The 25,404-nt window shown below is 37.6% G+C and overlaps 1 protein-coding gene across 1 annotated transcript in view; it reads right to left on the reverse strand.

Annotated features, from left to right (window-relative positions):
- Positions 1-257: 257 nt before the first annotated feature.
- Positions 258-25,404, reverse strand: part of eca (transmembrane p24 trafficking protein eclair) — a 49,492-nt gene continuing 24,345 nt past the window's right edge. The window contains exons 3-4 of the mRNA XM_090385554.1: positions 22,081-22,227; positions 258-438 (exon numbers count right to left, since the gene is read on the reverse strand). Of these exons, the coding sequence (XP_090241680.1) occupies positions 289-438; positions 22,081-22,227 (297 nt within the window). The 3' untranslated portion in view covers positions 258-288. The remainder of the gene's footprint in view (positions 439-22,080; positions 22,228-25,404) is intronic.

The following is a 25,404-nucleotide window of genomic DNA, read 5'->3' on the forward strand; positions in this document are numbered from 1 at the left end:
TGGGCTATATAAAATACCGTGTAACAGACTGAAAAAAAATAATACCAGTGTACTTAAGTTTTAGGCAATTTTTTTTCACAGAGAGAGAGAAAAACAATAATTATTAGTCAATTAAGTGATACAAATTCATTTAAAAGTATCAATACACCTATTTCCTTTGTAAAAATTCATTCTCAGGAAGACCTTGATGTATACATCAAACACTAATACTCTGTAAGTAAAAACTGTATAAATTATTTTAAAGAATTCTGTTGACAGATATTTCTCCTTAGTTTTAATCACAATATTTTACACAAGTTTTTTAGCTTGGAAGAAACTCTTCAAATGTTTCATTTGCCAAAATCCCATTGTAAGAAGTATTGCAGTTTGAACAATGGACCACCAAAGAACTCGCTGGTTGGTACTTTCACTAGTCTGGCGAAATCTTTCTTCTCGGTACTGAAATCAAATGGTCAAAAATTATACCGACAGCATAAAACTTAATTTTAGAAGAAATAAATTGTTTAAAAACTGTTTCATCTTTTAAATGTTAAGATGTATATTTTAACTCACAATAAGCCCACAGTTACCCTGGTCTATTCTGAATATTCCACGTTTTGTCCCCTACGACTGTTTTTGCTCTATTAAAGGACACACACACATTAGGTAAAAACCTAATGTGTACAGATGAGTACTATTTAAACACAAGTCTTCAGATGTACCATAAATTACTTTTACAGCTTATTGATAGGATTTAACTTTACAGTTAATCTTATCAATAAAATTTTGATAAATCATCCCTAGGATTAGATTCTCTAATTTGGTGGTTCTGAAACTTTATTTATTCTCATTACCCACAGCATAAAACTTCTGTTAACATTCACACATGTGCAGCTTTAAAAATCAGTAGGAAATAATTCAAAATGGTTCACTTTTTTTAATGCTACCATTATTTTCAATTGATTATGAACACTGTTGTGAAAAATATTAAAACAGTTTTAAATATTGGGGGAGGACACTCTGGAAATACAAAGTGGGGTACATATTAATATGTACAAAAGATCATTTCGGTCACAAGAACTTGTTCAAAGAAAGCTGTCATTGAAGTAAAATATCACACGACGTTTGACCCCATTACGTACATATTTCCAATTTGGAATTAAACATAATAATACCAATGTAGATTCTGAATGGTTTATTATCTTCAAAGATTATTCTTGTCTTCTGTCAAACCAAATACAAATGATTTAAATAATTATTTTTTAATGTGGGAAAAAACATAAATTAAAGTGGATAACACCATCAACTTTTTAATGCAAACTCTGTGGACCACCTTTATAAACACCTGGGGATTGTCTTTTTTTTTTTTTTTTATAAAACCCCGAAGAACGAGATGTATTGGAACCTATAGTACTTAAGACTGTGCATGGGTTAGAGATTGAGAACATGAGATTTTCAGGAAAAACATATGAAGGGAAGTTTTCCAAGAAAATGGAAGCTGAAGGAATAAATGAGAAAGAAGAAAATTTGTTTCTCCAAGTTATGTTGAACAGTAAAAGGATGCTGACTGGTTGTGGCACATGTTCAGGCTGCTTTGAAAGAGAGAGAAGTTGTTTGTCATTTGGTTTTTAGGAGCATTAGCAACAAAGGCTATATTGCTCCGGGAATATGAGGTGGTGATGGGCTCGAACCCCGGTCTAATCAAGAAGCGTGTGCTACACACTGCTGCTCCTGCCCGCCTGGCTACGGAGGCACCTGAGAGAGGGGGGGGGATTATAGAAAGAAGACAATTCAGAAGAACAGGGCCCATGGCAGTATCTACAGAAAAGGCATGCAAAAGAAAGAATATCTATGAGACAGGGAGTAGAGAAACTTGGTTAGCAATGAGTCACTGATTAACCTAACTGCCCTCTTTTGAATGGAATCTGGAAGCCTGAGGGGTTTTGGGGGCATGGAATATTGTCCCCAATGTGAGAACAATATTCCATGGTAGAGCAGATTTGAAGTTTGTACAGAGTGAACATGCCGTTTGGAAGAAAATGAATGCTGAGAGTGAAAGAGAAATCCCAGTTTTTTTGACGAAGACAAAGCAATATTTGCAATGTGCTTATTTATGCCAAAACAGATTAGAAGTCAGAGTCATCTCCAATAGAGATTTGTGATCTTGTCTAGAAATCAGTGTCATTGAAGAACAATTTTTGCAGGATAAAAGACAGGACTAAGTTTTAGAAGGATTGAAATGAACTAAGTTGTCTTTGCCACACTGAAGAATTAACAACAGATCAGCATTTTAAGAAATTGGTAGCACATATTCAAGAAGTTGAAGCTGTTTGTGCAGGGCAAGGTTTCTCAAACTGGAAGGTGGAACACAATATGCAACCATCAGTGAAACTATGCATAGGATTTCCAGTCAATGGAAGAAGGTCATTGATTATTACCATTTACCATCACCCACAGTGAGTAGTCGGAGAGAGAGAACTGGATACCCAATTACAAAATACAGTTGACAAACCATAAGAAGCTTATCTAGAAGACCTTTATGCCAACCACAATCAACAGCATTGGAAATGACAAGAGAAGCTGCTTGAGTTTCACCAAACTTCTCCATTGAATTTGTCCATAGATGGGTAATAACATAAGCCAGAATATCACCAGTGAGTCGACACTGAAGTGGTAATAGAACCATCTGGTTTTGACAAAGGTGGGAATAGAGATGAGTAAAAGTTGTAGCCAATAGCTTTGGAAAGAGACCAGAATGCTCAACTACCATTTGAACAAGAAGCAAGGTTTTTATTCTTTGGCTGATTAATAACTGCTTTACAATTGCTGCAAGCTTTGGCATAAGCAGAAAATGAACCTGGAGATTTGGATACAGGCCAATTGTGATATGCAATGTTCTTATATTGAACAGCCCTAGCACATTCATTGGAAAACTAAGGTTTAGTTAAAGGACGAGAGTTTAAGGCAGAGTGAGGAATAAAGAATTTAATCCTTACAAGAATAATTTCACTGACACAATGTGAACAAAAGTTAAAATCAGAAGGTTTGAAATGGTAATCTGACCAAGGAAAAGAAGAAAAATCTTGCAGATCATTAAGAGGCTTCAAGAATGATCAAAAAAGTGGCAGCTGTATAAGGCAATTATAAGACTGCATTTGGAATAGTGTGTTCAAGAATGAAGACTATCAGAAAAAGGAACTGAGTTTCTTATACGGGTACAAAGACAGGCAACTTGCATGCTGACCTGTGGACTATAGAGCTTCAGAATGAGGCACCTCAGAGGGGAGCCTGATTGAGGTTTATAAAGCTCTGAGACGGGTTACTAAAATGAAGGAAGGCAGAATTTTCACTGTTAAAAATAATTTCAGAACTAGGGGACAGAAATTATAAGGGAAGAAGTTTAGAATAGAGTTTGGGAAATTCTTTCAGCCAATGAGCTGATTACTGGAACAAACTGCCTCCACAAAATAATTTGTATTTTCTTATCTGCTTCTTTTATTTTTTTGCTAGTGCAGCAAAAGCCTGTAACTTCCTTGCACTATATGGCTAACACTAACAGTTAACAATTTTTTTTTTGTGATAGCAACAAACCTGGTCTAACAATGTGCCTACTTTTGTCCAACTTCATTACTACAGGCAACCTATAACAGAATGACAAACATTGCTAACTGCAGGCTTAAAACTTGATACAGTCTTGGATTATGTGTAGTTTTTGTTAATAATAATAATGTCACTAACTTTTGTTTAAGAGTGGGTTTCTCAGTTTCTGACAGACTTTCTAAATAATGAATCTAAAGCAATTAAGATGTCCAAGTAAACAGTATAAAGAAACTTTTCATAAAGTTTGTTCATAAAGTTCTTTATGCTGTAAGCCTCAAGAAATAAGGTGGCTGGTTTGCACTTTGTTATTCAAAACTAAAACTTCATTCCTCAAAGATTACAGCTTAAATATCCTGCCAGAAACTGATTCTTCTGTTGAGATAAACTCAGCAGATTGCAATAAAGTTCATAGCACACAAACTCATATTGGTAAAAGCCACATAGTACTGGCCAAAAAAAAAAATAAATAATAAAAAATAATATAAATAAAAATTAAATAAATCTATAAAAAATAAATATAAAATAAGCAACCTATGTCTCTACTTCAGCTCACCTTTGAATTTCCACCCTCAAACTATCCCAGGACCTAACCTATTCCATTATTAAACAAAATGCTGGCTAAAACAGAACTTACTTCTACAGCCTAAATCTCTTTTCCTAATTTTGAATTTATTCCTCTAGTTCTGGATTCATTTACAACGGTGAAAACTTAGCCTTATTTTAAATATTGGGTATGAGATAAGTTTCAGGATGCAGAATTTTTATGGAACTGGATAGGTTTTTTGGAAATATTTATTGTCTTTTTGTAACACATTAAACTGTTTTACAGATAGTTTAAATAGTCTTAGTCACATTCTTTAGCTTATTTTTAAATTTTGTAAGTTACTGACTTTCTCTTCATACTGTATTGCATCGGTGTTTTGGAGTGAATATTTGGACACTGCTCTTCGTGGAGTCCCCCAGAGTTCGGTATTGGGCCCCTTGTTGTTTTCTGTATCTATCAATGATATTGATGAAGATAGTATATCAGGGTTAATGTCTAATTTTGCAGATGATATGAAGGTTGGCAGGGTTGTTAATGACAGTAATTACTGCAACAGGATCTGGAAAAGTTGAGCAGATGGGCTGAGAGGTGGCAACTGAAAGTTTAACATTGACAAATGTAAATGACTGTGTATGGGGAGCAGTAAGCCCAGATTAACATACCAACTGTGTGGTACTACACTCAAGGCAGTGGAGAATGAAAAGGACCTGGAGGTAATTGACTGGAGGACAGTCAGGCTGCAAGAGTAGCTCATAGCATCTTGTCAATGATATACAGGAATTTTACTAGCTCTGATAAGGAGGTGATTGTCCCCCTGTATAAGGCAACAGTCAGGCCACACCTTGAGTACTGCATACAGGTCTGGAGCTGCTGGAACGAGTACAGGGCAACAAGATTGGTGAATGGGACAAAAGGTTGCTGTTACCAAGAAAAGCTTAAGTTCTGTAAATTGCAGCATCAGAGATTAGGTGCCTGCGACGTAATCTGATTGAGGCTTTGAATGGTTTGAGCAAGCTCAATGCTGATGGGATTCTGTCACTTGCTCAGATTACTCACCTGAGGGGACAAAAATTCAAATTGAGGAAAGACAATCGTAAAATAGATGTGAAAAAATTTGCCTTTAGCCAGTGGGTGGTTGATAGTTGGAAAAAACTTCCATCTGTTGAAGTGGAGGTTGACAACTTAAATAAGTTCAAGACAGAACTAGACAAGCATTTGGAGTGTGAAAGGATGGGTAAAATCAGAAGGGTTTTTTTTTTTTTTTTTATATATATATCATAGAAGGTAACAAGTATGGCAGAGGAATAGTAGGGTTTTAATTGTAATAAATAAGTAGCTTTAAGGTTCTAATAAAGGTATATGTTGGATATATACTTTGTGTTTAATTAAGGAATTTTTACTTTTTAGCAAGGATATAACTAATTTAACATTGCAATTGTTAGGGTATAGCATAATGTATATCTTGAACTTGATAGCTTAATACATATCACTGCATTTAGGAATCTATTTGCTTACTGTAGAATTGTCAATCAATTAAATTTATTAATCTTGTTAATTTTAATTGTTATCAATTAAATTGTATTTAAATGAAAATCGTGCCCTAGACTAGACCAGCAAAGCAATGGCCGTAAAGTAGTGGGATTGCTGTGGCTCAGGGAAGAACCAGATGGGGAATTTTCCAATGCATCATAGCCTTAAAAAGAAAAAAAAAAAGTGCTTTCTGGAACAGGATATGATCCAGCCAAGGAGGATGTCTTTATGTGTGTGTGCTAGGTGTGGAGAGCATGAAGAAATTAGGCACCAACTCAGCATTCTGATGGGCTTTTATGTGAGAATGAAAAGTAGGGTATATGCCCTGGAAGGAATTAAAATGGGGAAATGGGGGGCATCAAGCTCTCAGCTGCCCAACTTAAAGCCAGAGCTAACTCTTGTGCATCAGACAAAACAGCAGCAATTTTCAAGGCAGAATGCACTGGCCCCACAAGAGTTAGTTATTGTCAGTGATTCTACTGACAAAGAAACAAGAAATATGTTGTGCAAGAAGAATAGGTGGAATAGGACCAGGGCATCTGCCAGGAACAAAAGTAGGCGACGTAGAACAGATATCTTTTAAAGGCACAAAAGGTGATATTGTTGAACATGTTGGCACGAATGATATTAAGACTAAGAGATCTGAGGACTTCCTTAACAAGTACAGGGCAACATAAGCAAAAAGTTGAGTTAGGAATGAATTTGAAAGTACAGTAGACTCTCGATTTTCCAGGATAGATGGTAAAAATAAATTCCTGGATAATCGATTTCCCGGTTAATCCAAAAATACAGTAAGTCCCCGACATACGTAACTCTGGAATGACTAATAAAATATTGCTGCTATATCCCTAATATGCCAAAATTACAAAAACCACAATGTCCTCAGAAGAATGAAGAAAAAGTTATATTTTTAATTAGTTCAATTAAAAACTATCTGGGGACGGCGGTGAAGTAGCCAGAAGTGGCACATAAGAAAAGAAAACATAAAAGGAAGAAAAAACGCATGTTATTGTACTGTAAAAACATATGTATTTCCATAGCCTTGGTTATTATAGCTGACCTTCATTAGTGCCGACCGCTTCTCGTATTCTCTCTTTTTCCTTCATTGTGTTCACCATTGCCACTGGCAAATCTGAATTCTGCACGATACTTGTGTTTGGCCACTTTCATACTTCGTTATTATTTTAATTTTCTGATCAGACTCGATTGCTTTCCTTTTTGTGATAAATTTACTAGTAGCGCTGTCACTTATTCTCTTAGTTGGCACCACGATAATGGTCAAAATTAAATTTTCTGAAAAGAACTTCACAGGGTTATCACCCCACACGAGCTCACATTTCACTAAAACACATTTCTGGAGGTCACTGCCAAAAAAAAAAAAACAAAAACAATTTGCACTTTCCGGGTTATTGGGCTTGTCTGTACTGTAACCCACTCGATCTAATTGCATTTGCGATAATACTGATAGCCGAAATTCTGTGGGTTTTTACGTTATTATGGTGAAATGTGTGTCCCCTTCACTGAAATCTTCAGTCATGTTTTCCGAATCTACATAAGTCGGGGACTTACTGCATCGGAAAATGTTCAGCAACCTACTTAAAAAGTATGGCAATAGATAAAAAAACTTACCATGCATTATGTTTTACGATGTCGATTTTAAATCTAATAGGTTTCCTTTATTTTTTACAATGTCGCATATGGTTTGGTCACCAACATTATAATGGTTGTTTAGAGATTTAACGGATGCACCGTTTTCAAAATTTTGAATAATTGAAAGCACAACTCTTGCATTTCCACATCATTTCTGTGATTTCTAAACAAAAAAAAAAAAAAAAATTACCATAAAAAAAATTCCAACATCTGTGACATAAATAACGAAACAAAATTTGTCCTTTTACCGTGCGACGGAACAACAATCCACGCGACACACTAAATCAAACTAAACATTTGAGGGGTTTTTTTTTGAGCGGCGGAAGTGAAGAAAGCATCGATTAAGGTAAGACCAATCTCCTAATGACGACTTATAACACTGCTTCTCGTCACTTATTTATGACTTGCAAAATATCTGTTTATACCTATTCTAGTTATTACTTGAATTTTATGATTTCTAGTTGATTTTTTTTTTTTTTTTTTTTGGAGTCAAGTGTCCAGATTAATCCGATCCCAGTAAATCAAGAGTCTGCTGTATATGCAATTCTTCCCAGACATGATAGGAGGGATTATATGTTGAGATGCGTCTCAATCAATTTGGCCCTGGAGAAAATGTGCAAGGCTAATGGTGTAGACTTTTTCTCAGTGTGGTCTGTGCTTGTTAACAGGAGAGCCTGTTTTTTGAAGGGATGCCCCCTTGAATATAAGGGGTGCAAGAATATTTGCTGATGCTATTTGAGGCAATAATAGATGGGTTGGAAAACTGTTAGCTTGGGGGGGGGTGATACAGAGACTAATAGATTAACTAGAGCAGCAGGCAGAGGTGAAGGTGATTCTTGCATTGCTACTATTGGAATGAACAGTACCTTAGAAAGAGCAAGGTGTCTGTGATTTCAGACCTTGCTGTGGATCATCATGGAACAAATGAATACATTGGTTGGGTTAGGGTAATTAAGAGTAAGAACACGTACTCATATACTTGCATGTACCCTACTGCTAGGAGCACTAAATAAATTTGATGAAATTGAAGTACTGATTATGTTGCCGAATGATGACATAGGAATAGCAGAGATGTGGTGTCACTGAGACATAAGTAATGGGGAGTAATGTATACAGGAAGGACAGACAAGACAGAAGAGGTGGAGGGGTTAGTGGAGAATGAAAGAGACCTTCCCAGGTCTCTTTCATTTTCCACTACCTTGTAACACCACCCAGTTGGTATGTTCTTCTGGGGTTACTGCTACCCATATGCAGTACTTTGCATTTGTCAATGTAAACATCAGTTGCCACTTCTCAGTCCATCTGCCCAACTTTTCCAGATCCTGTTGCAGCAGCATATTATCATTACTGTTATTAACAACCCTGCCAACCTTCATCAATATCATTGATAAATATACAAAACAATGGGCCCAGCACCAAACCCTGAGGGACACCACTAATAACATTAGTCTAGGAAGAGCAGTGTCCATTGTAGCAACTTGCCCTTAATGCTGTACTGCTCCGATTTGTACAGTAGTCTTCCATGTGCAACAGTATCAAAAGCTTTCCTGAAATCCAAGTACAGTAGACTGTCAAAATAATGGCACATTCGAAATAATGGTACATTGACATCGAATGCAAACATGGCAAGTCACATGATAACTGTATTTATTTACATTCGCCATTTTCAAAGTGAATTCTGTACTGATATCACGAATTATACTGCTGTTATACATTTATTTTAAATTAAAAACCCCTCACTATGGCTCCTAAAGTTAATAAACCTAATGAGAACAACATTAAACCCCATTGACAAATGATATAATTCAAAATGTTAATTCATATACCCATGTGTAGTGGGTCTGTAAATTGCACGTTTTCTCTGCTCAATTTGCCTCTTTTGCTGGATGAAAATCCCTAGTTTCTTGGGGAAAACCTTGCTATCCACGCCTGAGACTCACTAACTTAGCAATGGAGCGGAAAAAAAAAAAAGTCTATAAAAGTTCCTTGCGTCATCAATGGAATTCAAATCCAGGCCTTTCAAATGGCAGAATATAACATTAGATCATTAACATGTTTGTTTTTTTTATATGCAGTTAATAAAATTGCATTTTTAATCTCTGTATTTCTTATTTGGCTTCATTATTTCTGCATTAAATACATTAAAAATAAAAAACTTTCTAGATAATGGAAAAATCAAAATAATGGCACCTCAAATTCCCAAAGGTGCCATTATTCTAGGTCTGTTGTATATGATATCAAAATTATTTTTTGCATCCAGTTCATTAGTATCCAATCAAATTGGTCAGACAAGACTTCCCCTTAACAACCCCATGCTGCCTGCATTATTACTGCAGTCTTGTCTAGATGATCATGCAATGCATCTTTAATCAGTGACTCCGTTATTTTCCCGAGAACAAAGTTAAACTAACAGGTCTGTAATTATTTGCGTCACCCTTCAATTCTGCTTTGTGAATTGGAGATACATTTGCACATCTCCAGTCCGTGGGAACTTCCCCATGGACTGGAGTCTCATAATTATGGCTAAAGGTTTGCTTACTTCTTTTGTCACCTCCTTTAATATAACTGAATAGATCCCATCGACCCCAAGCCTTTTCTGTGTTCAATTTGAACAATTTCTGCTCCACTTTGCTCTCAGTTATTAAAAAATCTTTTAACTCCCTGTTAGAGTTTGATAAAAATCTGGCTTTCTCCTCCCCCCTGAATAATAAGGAACATTGAGTCAGTTCTGTGTGATATAAGCACTGGGAAAACAAAATTGGGAGTAAGAGTGTACTATAGGCCTAATGACTGTGATGAGTATACCAAACAGCTATACAAGGAAACAGAGTGGGCCAGAAAATCAAAATGTCTTGACGGAGAATTTTAATTTTCCAGATTTTGACTGGAATTTGTGAGTTGGTCACTAACACACTAGAAAGATTTTTGTGGATTTCTCGGATGATTGGTTTCTACAGCAGCATGGCATGTTGGAGAGGCGACAACAACAGGAACCAATATTTGATCTGGTTAGCAGTGATTCTTCATGGATTAAGAAACCTGCAAGTTTCTTAATCCGTGAAGAAATCATCTGCCACCCACTAATCTTAATAGTGGATAGCAGCAATCACAGTGTACTAATGTGGAATTTAATTAAAGACAACTACTGTCAAGGGTAAAGGGGATTACTGTCAAGGGTAAAAGGGCTTCTGCTTTAGCAAGGATGACTACAGAGGTCTCAGATGGTTTTTATACTGTATGCAGTGGGAGCAACTGATGAAATTACAATAGCAAATTCCAGATGGGAAGTAATTAGAGAAGCTACTAGGCTTTTCATAGCAACAAAGAAATACAGTGGACCCCCACTTTATGATGGACTCTCCATAATAAAATACCTTTCACTATACGATATGTATAGTTAATTAATTCTATTAAACAGAGCTTAAAAATTAGGAATGAAGAGAATATTCTGAAAATTTTTGTTTTTTTATATGATTTCAGTGAAAGGGAAACACATTTCACCATAATACTGTAAGGTAAAAACCCACAGAATTCAAGTTATCGATATTATTGCAAATGCAATAAGATCAAGTTTACTACCCGTTTATAATAGCTTGTGCTAATAGAAAAGTCCAATAAACTGGAAAGTGCAAATTGTTTTTTGGTAGTGACCTCCAGAAATGTGCTTTAAAAAAAATACCACAAATGTGTTCAAAATCCATTCTTATAACAAAACAGCAATAAATGGTGAAAGTGTAGTGCATTTTAATGATTTTAGCAGCTGATTCTACTAACCAGTGATCACTGATGCTTACTTATTTTGCTCTACGATTGTCTCCGACCGGACCACGTTGTCCTTTGTCTCAGCCAATAGCAGCATTTGTAAACGTGTTGGGCACGTGTTTTGTTTTCATATCCTTTAGTTCAAGTGATTTTTTTTTGTACTTACTTTCCATAAATTTACTGTATTGAATTCTTGAACGTACAACATGGTATAATATGGCCCCTAAAGAGTGCAGTAAGAAGAAAATTTCAATTAAAATTAAACAAGAAATAGTGAAACAAAAAGAAAACTTTAAAAAAGTTAAAGTGATGAATCTAACAGTCCAAAAAGGCAGAGAACTGATTGTAGAAATGGAAAGGCTTATATTGCTGTGGATAAAAGAAAAACAAATGAAGGGTGAACAGTTCCTGGACAATACATTTGTGAACGTGCAAAGCAGATTTTTGAGGACTTAAGACTAAAACACCTTCAGCTAGTGATATGGGGACTTGAAAGCCAGCAAAGGTTGGTTTGACTGTTTTAGAAAAAGGTCCGATGTTAAAAGTGTTATAAGGTATGGAGAGGCTTGCAGTGCTGATCAGGAAGCAGCTGAAAACGTTAAAGGGGAGTTTCAAGAGCTTGTTGAGGAGGGTTACCTTCCTCAACAAGTCTTTAATACAGATTAAACGGGCCTCTTTTGGAAAAGTATGCCTAGGCGAACATACATCACAAAAGAAGAGGCCTCGTTGCGTGGTCATAAGCCTATGAAGGATAGTCTTACTCTGCTATTAGGGCCCAATGCCTGTGGTGATTTTAAACTTAAGCCAATGTTGTTATCATTCAGAAATTCCCAGAGTGTTTAAACAGCAAAAGGTCATCAAAAGCAGGTTGGGTGTCTTTTGGTGGTGTAACAAAAAGGCCTGGGTGACAAGACACCTCTTCAAATGAATGGATATTTGAAATGTTTTGTCCTTCAGTCAAAGGTTACTTAGAAAAAAACAAACTTCCTTTAAAGGCACTATTAATTTTGGATAATGCTCTAGGTCATGATCCCCAACTTCCCAATCTCTGGAGGAGCAATTTAACTTCATTATTGTCAAATTTCTCCCACCCAATACCATCCCTCTACTTCAGCTGATGGATCAGCAATTGATTGCCAACTTTAAAAAAAATTTACACAAAGAAGATGCCTGCGAAGTGCTTTGAAGAGACTTCAGGAGACAGAGCAATCACCTTAAAGGAATTCTGTAAGACCAGGTTTAACATCTTAGACTGTACGAAATGATTGTCAGTTCTTGGAATGAAGTTTCAGCTCTATGTGTCAATGCAGCCTGGAAGAACTTATGGCCTTAAGTCATCCATGATTTTGAAGGATTTGAAGCTGAAGGTGTTCTAGAGCAGGAAATTACCACTCTTGGCGAGTCCTTGTCTCTAGAGATTGATGTGGCGGAGTTAACTGTGGACCACAGAAGGGAGTTGACAACAGAAGACCTCCAGGAATTAGAGCAGGTACGCGAGCATGACAGTGAAGATGAGGAACATGAGGAGGATGACTGTGTAGCAACAACTCAAGAAATTAAGGACATGTTTGCTGCATGGGATATTGTGAAGAGGACAGCAAGAAAAACCCAGATATTGAAACCACTGAATCGATGACCTGCAAATTTGAAGATCGGGTGTTAAGCTTTTTCAAGAACCTTCAGAGAAAGCACCAAAAGCAAACCACTTTGGACAGTTTTTATACCATAAATAGAAAGAGGGAGCGATCGGAAAGAACACCAGATCCTGAAGTTTCTCCTGATATCTTGATGGTAAAAGATTCTCTTCCAGCTCCATCACCACACCACCATTGACACAGCTTTTCCAATGTAAGTTAAATTAAAATTACGATTTTTGTTTTTTTTTTAATGTTTATAATTATCAATTATCATTTTAAATAATATTTTTGGGGGGAATAAGTAAAAATGTGTGGCACAATCAGCATTTATCTTTTTTTTAAATTTGTATCATGCTCTGTTTATTCCAGTGTAATAAGAAGCACCACAATTTTAGGACGAGTTATTTTTAGATAAAAGGTGTGTGGTATACAGTATTCAATATAAAACTAATACAATTTCTGTTATAAAAATCACCCTTTACAGAGATAAATAGCTTAGTTATATAGCGAAAATTTCAACTTCCGAGGACTTGAAACGAATTATCAAAAAAACAGTGTGTTATTGGGTTCACGATACAATGGTATCTCTGGAACAAATTAATATCGTAAAGCGTGGGTCCATTGTACTGTTTAAGGCTGAGACCTAAATCAATGTCAGATGAACTACTGAGACATGTGGCAGAGAAGAAAAGTGCATGGAATGAATTTAAATTATCAAGTGATAGAGAAGCCTATGGTAGATAAAAATTAGTCCGTAGTCAAGTCACAGAGGAGGTTAGGCAAGCTAAGGCAGATTATGAGACGTCTCTGGCAAACAAAAACAGCAAAGACTTCTATGCTTATATTAACAGTAGAAGGAAAGGGTTAAACCCCATTGAGCCACTTGATGTTTATGGGTTAACTCTCGATGACCCTGTTCAGGCGGCAGACAAACTGAATTAACTATTTTGCATCTACATTCGCACGGGTAATTTTTAGTGAAGGGAATGCCAGAAGTTTATCAAACTTTAACAAGGAGTATATGACTTTGTAATAACTGAAATTAAAGTGGAGGAGAGATTGTTGAGGATGGACATAAAAAAGGCACCTGGGGTGGAATCTATCCAATTAGCATTACTAAAGGCATATGATGCAAGAAAGCAAGCTTATGCAGCATCAGCCAAAAAAAAAAAAAAAAAAATTCCACTTCACCCCTGCGTTCGTTCGAAATACCTGTCCAGCTGAGCCTTTAAATTTATTTAGGCTATCAACTTCCACAACAAGGGATGGAAGTCTGTTCCACCAACCAACTACCCGCTGGCTAAAGGCAAATTTCTGCACATCTATCCTACATCTGTCTTTCCTCAATTTGAATTGATGCCCTCTCAGGTGATTATTCTGAGCAAGAGGCATTATCCCATCACCATTGACCATGCTCAAACCATTCAAGGCTTTGTACACCTCTATCAGATCACCTCGCCGGTGCCTAGTCTCAGACACTGTAATTTGCAAAACTTAAGCCTTTCTTCGTAAGAGCACCCCTTTGTTTCATTCACTAATCTTGCTGCCCTTATCTGTACTCTTTCCAGCAGCTCTACATCCTTCTTGAAATGAGGCCTCCAGACCTGTATACAGTACTCAAGGTGTGGCCTGACCATTGCCTTATACAAGGGAATAATCACCTCCTTATCCCTGCTAGAAAAATTCCTGTATATCATTAAAAAGACACCATGAGCTACTCTTGCAGCCTGTCTGCACTGCTCAGAGAACTTCATATCTGCCTGCACAACCACCCCCAGGTCCATTTCATTCTCTACCACTGTCAGTGTAGTACCACAGAGTTGATACATTGCTCTGGGGTTGCTGTTTCCCATATGTAGTACTTTACATTTGTCAATGTTAAACTTCATTTGCCACCTCTCAGCCCATCTGCTCAACCTTTCCAGATCTTGTTGCAGTAGCATAGCATCAGTAGTGTCCTTAACAACCCTGCCAACCCTTGTATCATCTGCAAACTTGGACATTAAGCTTGACATACCATCATCAATATCATTTATAAATACAGAAAACAACAATGGACTGAACCCTGAGGGACTCCACTAATAACATTAGTCTACGATGAGCAGTGTCCATTGATTACTACTTTGTCTTCTCCCCCTCAACCACCCCTTTATCCATAGCAGCAATTTGCCTCCAATGCCACACTGCTCCAATTTGTGCAGCAGTCTTCCATGTGCAACAATATCAAAAGCCTTTCTAAGATCCAGGTATATAATATCAAAGTTATTCCCTGCATCCAGTTCTTTTGTAACTGCATCATAGTATACAATCAAATTGGTCAGGCAAGACTTCCCCTTAACAAAACCATGCTGTGTCCGAGCTATAACTGAAGTCTTGTCTAGATGATCCTGCAGTGCTTCTTTAACCAGTGCCTCCATTAATTTTCCAGGAACAAAAGTTAAACTAACAGGTCTATAATTACTTGTGTTGCCCTTTGATCCTCCTTTGTGAATTGGGGTCACATTTGCACATCTCCAGTCTATGGGTACATCCCCTGAGTCCAAGGAAGCTCTCATAATTATGGCTAAGGGTTTGCTTACTTCCTTTGCTGCCTCCTTTAATATAACTGGATAGATCCCATCCACCCCAGGTGCCTTTCTTGTGTTTATCTTCAACAATTTCTCCTCCACTTTACTCTCAGTTATTACAAGATTATCTAGCTTACTGCCAGAGTTGGATACACATCTGGCATTCCCCTTGCTGAATAACTCCTCATGTGTGAATGTCGATGCAAAATATTCATTTAGTTTGTTAGCTACCTGAGCAGGATCATCAACAGTTGAACCAATCTGATTCATCCCCTTCCTTCTAGAGTTTACACAAGTAAAGAACTCTTTGCTGTTTTTCTTTGCATCCCTTGCCAAAGATTTCTCGTAATCTGCCTTCGCCTGCCTAATCTCCTTTGTAACTTGGTTACAGATCAACTTGTATCTATCATAGGCTTCTGTGTCACGTGTTAATTTATATGTATCCCATGCATTTTTCTTCTCTGCCATATGTCTCATTAGTTCATCTGACTTCCATTTAGGCCTAAACCTTGAACAATATTTCTTAGTTGGTATGTAAAGCCTAGTAGCTTCCTATTTTGAATTTGCTGTTAGTAACATCATCAGTTGGTCCCACTGTATAGAATTTAAATACTGTCTCAGACCATCATAGTCGCCTTTACGAAAGCAATAACCCTTCCCTTTACCCCTGATGGTAGTTACCTCTTTGAGTAAATCCCACTTCAGCACACTGTGATCACTGCCACCTAGTGGTTCCTTTATCTGCAGATTCTTAATGCATGAAGAATACTACTGATAATCAAATCAAGAGTATTACTCCCTCTAGTTGCCTTCCAAACATGCTGATGTAGAAAACAATCATCCAATAAATCCACAAAAGCCTTGCTAATGTGTGAGTGACCAACCCACAAATTCCAGTCAATATCTGGGAAATTTAAATTCCCCATTATAAGACTCTCTGATTTGCTGGCCCACTCTATTTCCCTGTACAGTTTCTTATTATACTCATCAGAGGCATTAGGCCTATAGCACACTCCTACTCTCAATTTTGATCTCCCAATGCTTACGTCACACCAAACTGACTCGACACTGCACTGTCCAACAATGTTGACTGGCTTCACTTCCTTGGATTTTATGTGTTTCTTAACTAATAGCATAACCTCTCCTCCCTCCCTTCCTATCCTGTCTGTAGATGTTGCAGTTCTGCATTCCTTATATCTGTGTGACACCACGTCTCTGATATCCCAACAATATCTGCCTTTGATGCTTTGAGCAACCTCAAATTCATTTACCAAACTCCTAGCATTGGTGTACACGCAAGTATACATGCACCTCTTTCTATTCTTAGCTACCCTAACACAACTCCTGTGTTTACTTGTTCTGCAATGACTCCCAGCAGTCTCTGAAATATCCTGCATCTTGTTTTTCAGGCTTCTGCTCATTCCAATAGAAGCAGTGCAAGAATCACTTTCACCTCTGCCAGTGGCTACTATTAATCTGTTAGTCCTTGTATCCCCCCCAAGCTAGCAGTTTTCCGACCCACCTAACACTGCCTCGATAGCATCAGCAAACGTTCTTGCACCCTTTCTATTTAAGTGTATCCCATCCCTGTAGAAGCAGTCTCTCCTGTTAACAAGTACAGACCAGGCTGAAAAAAATTCTACCCCTTGAGCCTTGCACAATCTTTCCAGGGCCGAATTGATCGACAAGGCTCTCATCATATACTCCCTCCTATCGTGTCTCGGCAGAATTGCAGACACTTTCAAATTCAACTCTGATTCAGGGCTTTTTTTTCAACAGTGACCTGTACTTGTTAAGCAATTCTGCCGGTCTCCTACTCTTAATATCATTAGTGCCAACGTGTACAACTATATCACCTTTTGTGCCCTTAAAAGATGATATCTGCTCTACAATGTCATCAACCTTTGCTCCTGGCAGACATACCCTGGTCCTGTTCCACCTATCCTTTTTACAAAGCATGTTCCCCGTTTTCCTGACAATAGAGTCACCAACAACTACTGTCAACAACAACTTGCAGTTGTTGGTGACTTGTATTAAAGGAAGCAGCAAAAGAGGGTAAGCAAACCTTTATCCATAATTATGAGGGCATCCTTGGATTTAGGGGAAGTGGATTCACACATCTTTAGTCTCTATGAACTGAAGATGTGCGAATATCCCTAATTCATAAAGGGGGATCAAAAGGCGATATGAGTAATTACAGAACTGTTAGCTTAATAACTCATTAAAGAAGTAATGCAGCACCATTTGGACAGGCATGCATTATTCTGCAATCAAGCATGCAGTACTACACTCAGGGTAATGGAGAATGAGAAAGTCCTGGGGATAATTGTGCAGTCAGACATAAAAGTCTCTGACAGTGCAGACATGCTGCCAGGGTTTTTGTCAATGATATACAGAAACTTTGCTAGCAGGGATAAGGAGGTGTTTATCCCTCCATATAAGAGCATGTTTAGGCTGTTCTTGAGTCTGCAGGCTTCACTATAGGAAGGATGTAGGTCTGCTGGAACAGGTGCAGAGAAGGGCAACCAGATTGGTGAAGGAAACAAAAGGGTGTTCTTACCTAGAAAGGAGATCTGCAAATTGTAGGGTCTCGGGATTAGGCACCTGCAGGTAGATCTGACTGAGGTTTTGAAAGCCGTGAATGGATTGAGTACATTAAATGTTAATGGTATTCTTCCACTTTCTGAGACTACACACATGAGGGGGCATAAATTCAAGTTCAAGAAGGATGGTTGCAATATAAATGTGCAAAAGTTTGCCTTCAGCTGGCGGATAGTTGATCATTGGAACAGGCTTCCATCGGTTGTTGTGGAAGTGGATGGGTTGAATAAATTAAGGGAGAACTTGAGAAATTCTTGGAGGATACAGATGAGTGAACTGTTTTTTTTTTTTTTTCTTTGCTTATGCTATATAAGCTTTATTTCTTGCATCATTTTCCATTAATACTACTACTATTCCCTCTCTCACAGCCTTACAAGGCCTTGATGAGCCCCCCCTCATGACTGGTTGCCAAACTCTGTAGCCCACATATTCAGTCTTTTGCTCATATGGGTCCCTTTTGCAGATCTTACTAAGTGGGGTGCTGGTCTTTGGATCCTTTAAGAAGCTTCATGTCTTTCTTTTTTAGTTTTGATCTCCATACTCACAGTATTCCAAATGTGGTCTCATAACTGTCTTATACAGTGGGACTATCACCTTATCTCTACTTGAAAATGCTCAATGAATCATTATTGAGAATATGAATGGGAATTTCCTTCTGCTTGTCTATTGCTGCCTGTCTACATTGCTCAGAGAACTTTGCGTTCAACTGTATCATAACACCAAATGCCTTCTTTCCTTTATTCTTTTTAATCCAACCCCACATAAGACCTTGCATTTTGCTGCATTAAAACACAGCTGCCATTTTTTTTTTTACTATTTCTGAAGCCTGTTCAAGTAATCCTGAAGGAGTGCTGTCTGGCACCAGCCATTAGCCACCAGTGCCAGATTAAGGTTTTTGGTGTCCCCTCAACCAACCAATACTTTGGGACCCCACATGCCTTTTTATATATGTATGCATTAAATTCTCTAAAATATAACATCCTTGAGGATTCAGAAGTGCTGGAATTTAGAGGTATACCTAACAGATGACAGCGACACTAGTGGTTGAGCAGTTTCAAAAAAGCACATTTCAATATGAAGCACAAACAATTTGAAAAATCTTTATTTATATTTCCAAATATGCTCTTACAAAGAAAGGCTTAAGTTTTGCAAATTACAGTGTCTGGAGACTAGGCATCTGCAAGGTGATCTGACTGAGGTGTATAAAGCCTTGAATGGTTTGAGCATGCTCAATGCTGATGGGATTCTTCCTCTTGCTCAGAATAATCACCTGAGAGGGCATAAATTCAATTTGAGGAAAGACAGATGTAGGATAGATGTGCAGAAGTTTGCCTTTAGCCAGTGGGTAGTTGGTTGGTGGAACAGACTTCCATCCTTTGTTGTGAAAGTTGATAGCCTAAATAAATTTAAGGCTGAGTTAGACAGGTATTTGGAACGAACAGAGGAGTGAATTGGGAGCGGTTTTTTTTTTTGGTTGATGCTGCATAAGCTTGCTTTCTTGCATCATATGCCTCTACTAATACTAATGCTATTTATAACTAAATAGTAGTGCTAGTGGTTAAAAATGTAAATAATAGTTGAATTTGAGCAAATGACAATAAGCATAGTCAAAATAAATGCCATGTACTGTAGTGTTAATTTTATATGGACAGAATATCAATGCTCCTGCATTGAAGGACAGATGTGTTTGTTTTTTTTGGAAGCTGTAGCATCTGTTTAGGCATGTGCCAATACCGACAGTGTGGCGAGTGGTGTGTTTGTCCTGTTGAATGCCAGCGACTGGCAGGCATGAGGCATAGAACAAGAAGGTTCACTGTCCCCTGCCTCTCATTCCTAGCCATGTGGAGGCATGCCAGGGAGGCTCCTTGGAGGAATACCACCTGGAATAAAAAAAAAAAAGGTGAGAGTGGAAGGCAGATTGCGTTTCAGGGAGGGGAAGGGTAAAGTTTTAGGGTGATGGAAGAGAGGCACCCCTGAGAAAAATGGAACCCTTCAGTTCCGATCAGGATTCTTTGACTTGGCATCGTGCTTCAGTCTTTGTCATTGTTGGTGAGTGTCCAATCACTGTCCGTCTGCATCCAGGTTCTGTTTACAGTAGTAAGGATTCTTAAGGCTTCATATTGAAGTATTCTGTAGCTGGATTTTAGTTTCAGCTACAGAATACTTCAATATGAAGCCCTAGCTATTGAATGGTATCCGCACCGCTCAAACCTTAAAATTCTAAATTCCGAACTCCCCTTCAATCATTCCCCAATTTGGAACCTCTTGCAATTAAAGTTCCCACATGTCAAAAAAGGCATCACGAGAGTATAATTTATTTCTTAAATACTACGCATGTTTACTCTCCACACATTACCAACTGAAGACGTTTTAACCAACGAAAGTCCCCGTAACGACTATTGGCTTCACTGTATTCATTTATTTAGTTTTTAATTATTCTCTTGCTTCCTTTACTTCAATGACAACCAAGGATTGGATGTGTACACTTCTGTTTCCTTGCACCTATTTTAACTCAGTCAACACTTACCTACTTCCCTCCCTTTAATTTTATTCAATTTAACAATTCAACCTAAATATTAACCACGCTGCCTAAGTAAGCCATCGCAGATTAATTCAAGGCGAGTATCGCTTTATAAGCATTCTCTATCCTTTACTAGGTATATCAGGCTTAATGTTTAACTATGCAGATGATATAAAGGTTGGCAGGGTGATTAATAACAGTAATCAGGGTAAGCTACTGCAACAAGATCTAAGAAAATTTGGTCAATGGGCTGAGAAATGGCAGTTGACGTTTAACATTGACAAATGCAAGGTACTGCATACGGGTAGCAGTAACCACAGAGTAATGTACCAACTGTGTGGTACTCGGGGTATTGGAAAATAATAAAGACCTAGAGGTGATTGCGCAGTCAGATACGAAATTCTCTGAGCAGGGCATCTCATGAGGTTTTGTCAATGGTATACAGAAACTTTTCTAGCAGGGATCAGGAGGTGATTATCTCTCTTAGGCCATGATTAAGCTACATCCTGAGTATCATATACAGGTTTGGAGGCCTCAATTTAGGGAGGATGTAGATCTGCTGGAACAGGTGCAGAGAAGGACAATCAGATTGGTGAAGGGAACAAAAAGCTGCTCTTACCTAGAAAGGCTTCAATTCTGCAAATTAGTGTCTGGACACTAGGCAACTGTGTGGTAATCTGATAGAGGTGTTTAAGACCTTGAATGGATTGAGTAAGCTGAATATTAATGGTATTCTTCCTCTTTCCAAGACTAAACACATGAGAGAGACATAAATTCATGTTGAGGAAGGATGATTGCAGATTGTTATAACAGTCTTCAATCTGTTGTGAAAATGGATGATTTGAACAAATGCCTTGAGGGTATGGATGGGTGAAATGTATAGTTTTTTTTTTTTTTTTTTTTGGCTGTTGTTATATAAGCTTGCTTTCTTGCAATGCCACTACTACCACTAAAATAGGCAATGAATTATGGATTAAGACAAAGCAAGAAAATATAAGAATAGAAATCATGAAAAGAAAACAGACTGGGAATAACATAAGCCATATGGATGAAGTAGTAGGTGAAACAGCAATGAAGCTGTTACCTACAGGATGGGAGAATTAAAGGAAAGTCTGGGATGATGTGGAGAAGAACAATCAAGATGGAAAATAGTGGTGTCGCAAACTCTTGCAGTCACTCGGTGCAAAATACAATATTGGGGCACCTACATTAATTTTGTCAGTTTGATATAAGAACATCAGAGATGTTTAGAGACTCCTTTTGGCTGTGGCATAGTGCATTGCACTGGTCTGTTACCCTTTTATAAGAAAAATGTGTGGAAGTAAAGAAAATTGAGTAAATATAATCCAATAAAAGAGTATGTTCTGTATGAAGTGAAAAGGATTAAAAATCTTCATACTACTATTATCGATTCTGTGATAAATTATCTTTATATAAATTATTCTGTTTTGTTTTGTTAGCAGCATTTACCCTGAAAACAAACATTGCTTACAAACAATTCTGATTGATCTATAAGACCTTATCAACAATCTTTTGTAACTTCATAAGCAAGCCATGTTTGTTGCTTGCTGAAAGCAATCGTATACACAATTTCAAAACTTGGTGAAAAGTGTTCATTTACAGTGTGGATCTGGCTTCTCAATGTACAGCACAACGTATTTTAAATATTCATAATATGCTTTGACTTACTCTTTGGTAATTCTGTTCCTTTGTGATTTGCTCCACTTGATCCAAAAGTTGCCGAACTCGGAGCTGCAGTTCGGTTAATTTCTCTTTCTGTGCCACATTACCATAGTCAACTGCATGCTCCCCTACTTGAATATCAAGATGTACACGCTGCATAAATATAAATAAGGCAAAAGTGTAATTTTTTCCCCAAAGATTGACAACTAGTTATGCAAAAATGAAAATTAAGTTAGGTTTTATCCCATAAAAGATATAGTTAAAACTGTAACTAGCCTTAAAAAAATAATAATAATAAATAAATAAAAAACTACAAGCTACTGAGAATCAAGTGCAGGATTCCAACAAAATATATTTCTAAAGTTAAAAGAAACAAAACCATTAATTAAGGGAGTAGTTTTTCTAATTTGGCTACCGCATACAAGGATGGATGTAATGTGATATTGCTATCTAATAGTTGTTGATTAAAACAGTTGGAATCAGGTTAAAATATAGCACTAATATTTACTTACATGGAACATCATTAGAAAGTGATCACACTATTAAAAATGTTCTAAGCTGAATAATAAGGAGAGAGAATACAGTTGGCAAATGAATAGTTTTAATTTCAGAAAAGAAAATTATTGTATACTGGTATGTATAAGTATACTTTTTACTTTAAATTTGTTCTTAATTATACACTGCTGTACCATTAATATCTGAACACCTGCATATCTACAAATAGCACTTATTTACAAGAAAGCTAATAATGTACTGAAATCTTTGACCTTTATGACAGCCTCTAATCTCGATCTCTCTACCAGTTTTTTTGTAAATTTTCTCTGATATTTTCGGCCTTCAAGGTGGTGCCCAGTTCAGCTGTTTTTCAGGCAGTTTCTTTTCTCACACACACCCTACAACCCAATTCATCCAAGAGGTTCTCTATAATATTGAGGTCAAGGCTCTGGGTTGGCCAGTATAACTTTTTAATGCTCATGTGCTCAATCCAGTCTGTAACAATGCAAGCAGTATGACAAGGAGCATTGTTCTTCTGATACACGTATAAGCCCTCCCCAACATGCTGCCACAACATTAGGTAATACATTATTGTCCAGGACATCTAGACAGACTTCTGTATTCATGATTTTGTCCAAAACAACCAATAGTCCCGGGACAAACCATGAAAAACAGTCTCAGACCATTGCTGCTTCTGCCAAAATTCACTACCAGGATGATACAGTCTAGAAGGTAGCTTTCTCTGGGCATCCACTACACCCAGACAAGCCCATAAGACTGGTAGAGGATGTACTGTGATTTGTCACTGCAAAGCTGTTTTTGTTGTTATTTGGTTTTTAGGAGCATTAGCAACTAAGGCCATATTGCTCTGGGGATATGCAGTGGTCACAGACTCGAACCCCGGTCTGATCACTGCAAAGCACAGCTTTCCATTAGTCAACGGTCAAGGAACAGCAGGCCTCACACCAAGGTAAACCCCAATCACCCAAACTAATGCCACCTCACTGGCATAAGTTTATGCCACCTCACTGGCATTAGTTGGGGTGATTGCAAGACATCATGCAATGTCTTGTGCACTATACTTTTCCTGACATGTCTCACTGCGTGCCTGTTGGTTAAAAGACCTGTGTATTTTTTTTTTATTTATAAATCATTTACATGGAAGGCATTATATCTAAAATTATATAATTTTAAAAGATCAGAAATAAAAAAATACAAAATAAAATTAAATTGAAGTTCAAGCACAAAATTATATGAAATCATTAATGTAACAAGTGTAGTAACTGTAATGTAATGCTATTTGTTTTATTTATAAATAATTTACATGGAAGGCATTATATCTAAAATCACATATAATTTTAAAAGATCACAAATAAAAAAATACTAAATTAAATTGAAATTCAAGCACAAAAGATATGAAATCATTAATGTAACAAGTGCAGTAACCGTAATGTAATACTATTTGTTTTATTTATAAATAAATTACATGGTATGCATTATATCTAGAATCACAATCTAATTTGATACAAAACGAAATTGAAGTACAAAGTGGTATAAATCAAATCAACTGCATTTTTTAGTGGGGATATGCATGTGCTTGAATATTTTTCATTATTGCTGCATATCTTGGTTTCCTATTTTGGGACACAGCTACCCGAAGATCTGGTTCCAGGTTAAGTTTATTTCTAACCGTCGTTTTAATAATAGTCATTGCAGAGAAAGTCACCTCACACAGGTACATTGATCCAAATGGAAGGATTGCATCACTCGCTCTGCTTACCAAATCACCCCTTGGATTATCCACACACCCCATGGATCATCTTGAGCACCCCACTTCGGAGACCACTGCTATAATCATTCTGTGCTGGAAATCTTAATTCTGTCAACTGCAGTATCTTGCATTCACAATTGTACTACTATCTCTTGAAAGGCTATGAGCATAGTTGTGTCTGACATGTAGTACTTGGGCGGAACATGACCAACTATCAGAGGAGGGGTTTCCGGATATTAATGGTAGTCTAATGTATAAATCATACAAATCATGACTCAAACCAGAGCAGCAAAGCAAAGGGCTCAAGCTAATGGGAATGCTGTGGCCCAGGGGAGAACTGAGGGGGGCAGTTGTCCTCTGAATCACAGCCTTGTAAGATGCACTATTTGCTTGATGTTTGCGGAGCAGTCAAGTATGGGACATGATACTGCCATGGGGGATGTCTTTGTGTGTGTGCGATGCAAGGAGTGTAAGGAGATAAGGCGACAACTCAGCGTTGTTATGGGCCTATATGAGAGCTTGAAGGATAGGGTGGATGCCCTCGAAGGATTACAAGTGAGGGGCCCATCAAGCTCTCAGCTGCCCACACCAATGCCAGAGCTTGCACTTGGTCATCGCGGAACACAGCGGCAACCCCCAAGGCAGAATGCGCTGGTCCCAAAGGAACTAGTAGTTGTTGGTGACTCTATTGTCAGGGAAACATGCTTTGTAAAAAGGATAGGTGGAATAGGACCAGGGTATGTCTGCCAGGGGCAAAAGTTCATGACGTAGAGCGGATATCATCTTTTAAGGGCACAAAAGGTGATATAGTTGTACACGTTGGCACTAATGACATTAAGAGTAGGAGACCGGCGGAATTACTTGACAAGTACAGGTCACTGATGAAAAAAAGCCGTGAATTAGGGTTGAAATTGAAAGTGTCTGCAATTCTGCCCAGACACGATAGGAGGGAGTATATGATGAGAGCCCTGTCAATCAATTCGGCCCTGGAAAGATTGTGCAGGGCTCAAGGGGTAGAATTTTTTTCAGCCTGGTCTGTACTTGTTAACAGGAGAGACTGCTTC

The sequence above is a fragment of the Mastigoproctus giganteus genome, chromosome 11, assembly GCF_048544385.1.
Source record: "Mastigoproctus giganteus isolate SK-2022 chromosome 11, ASM4854438v1, whole genome shotgun sequence".
Classification (NCBI taxonomy): domain Eukaryota; kingdom Metazoa; phylum Arthropoda; class Arachnida; order Uropygi; family Thelyphonidae; genus Mastigoproctus; species Mastigoproctus giganteus.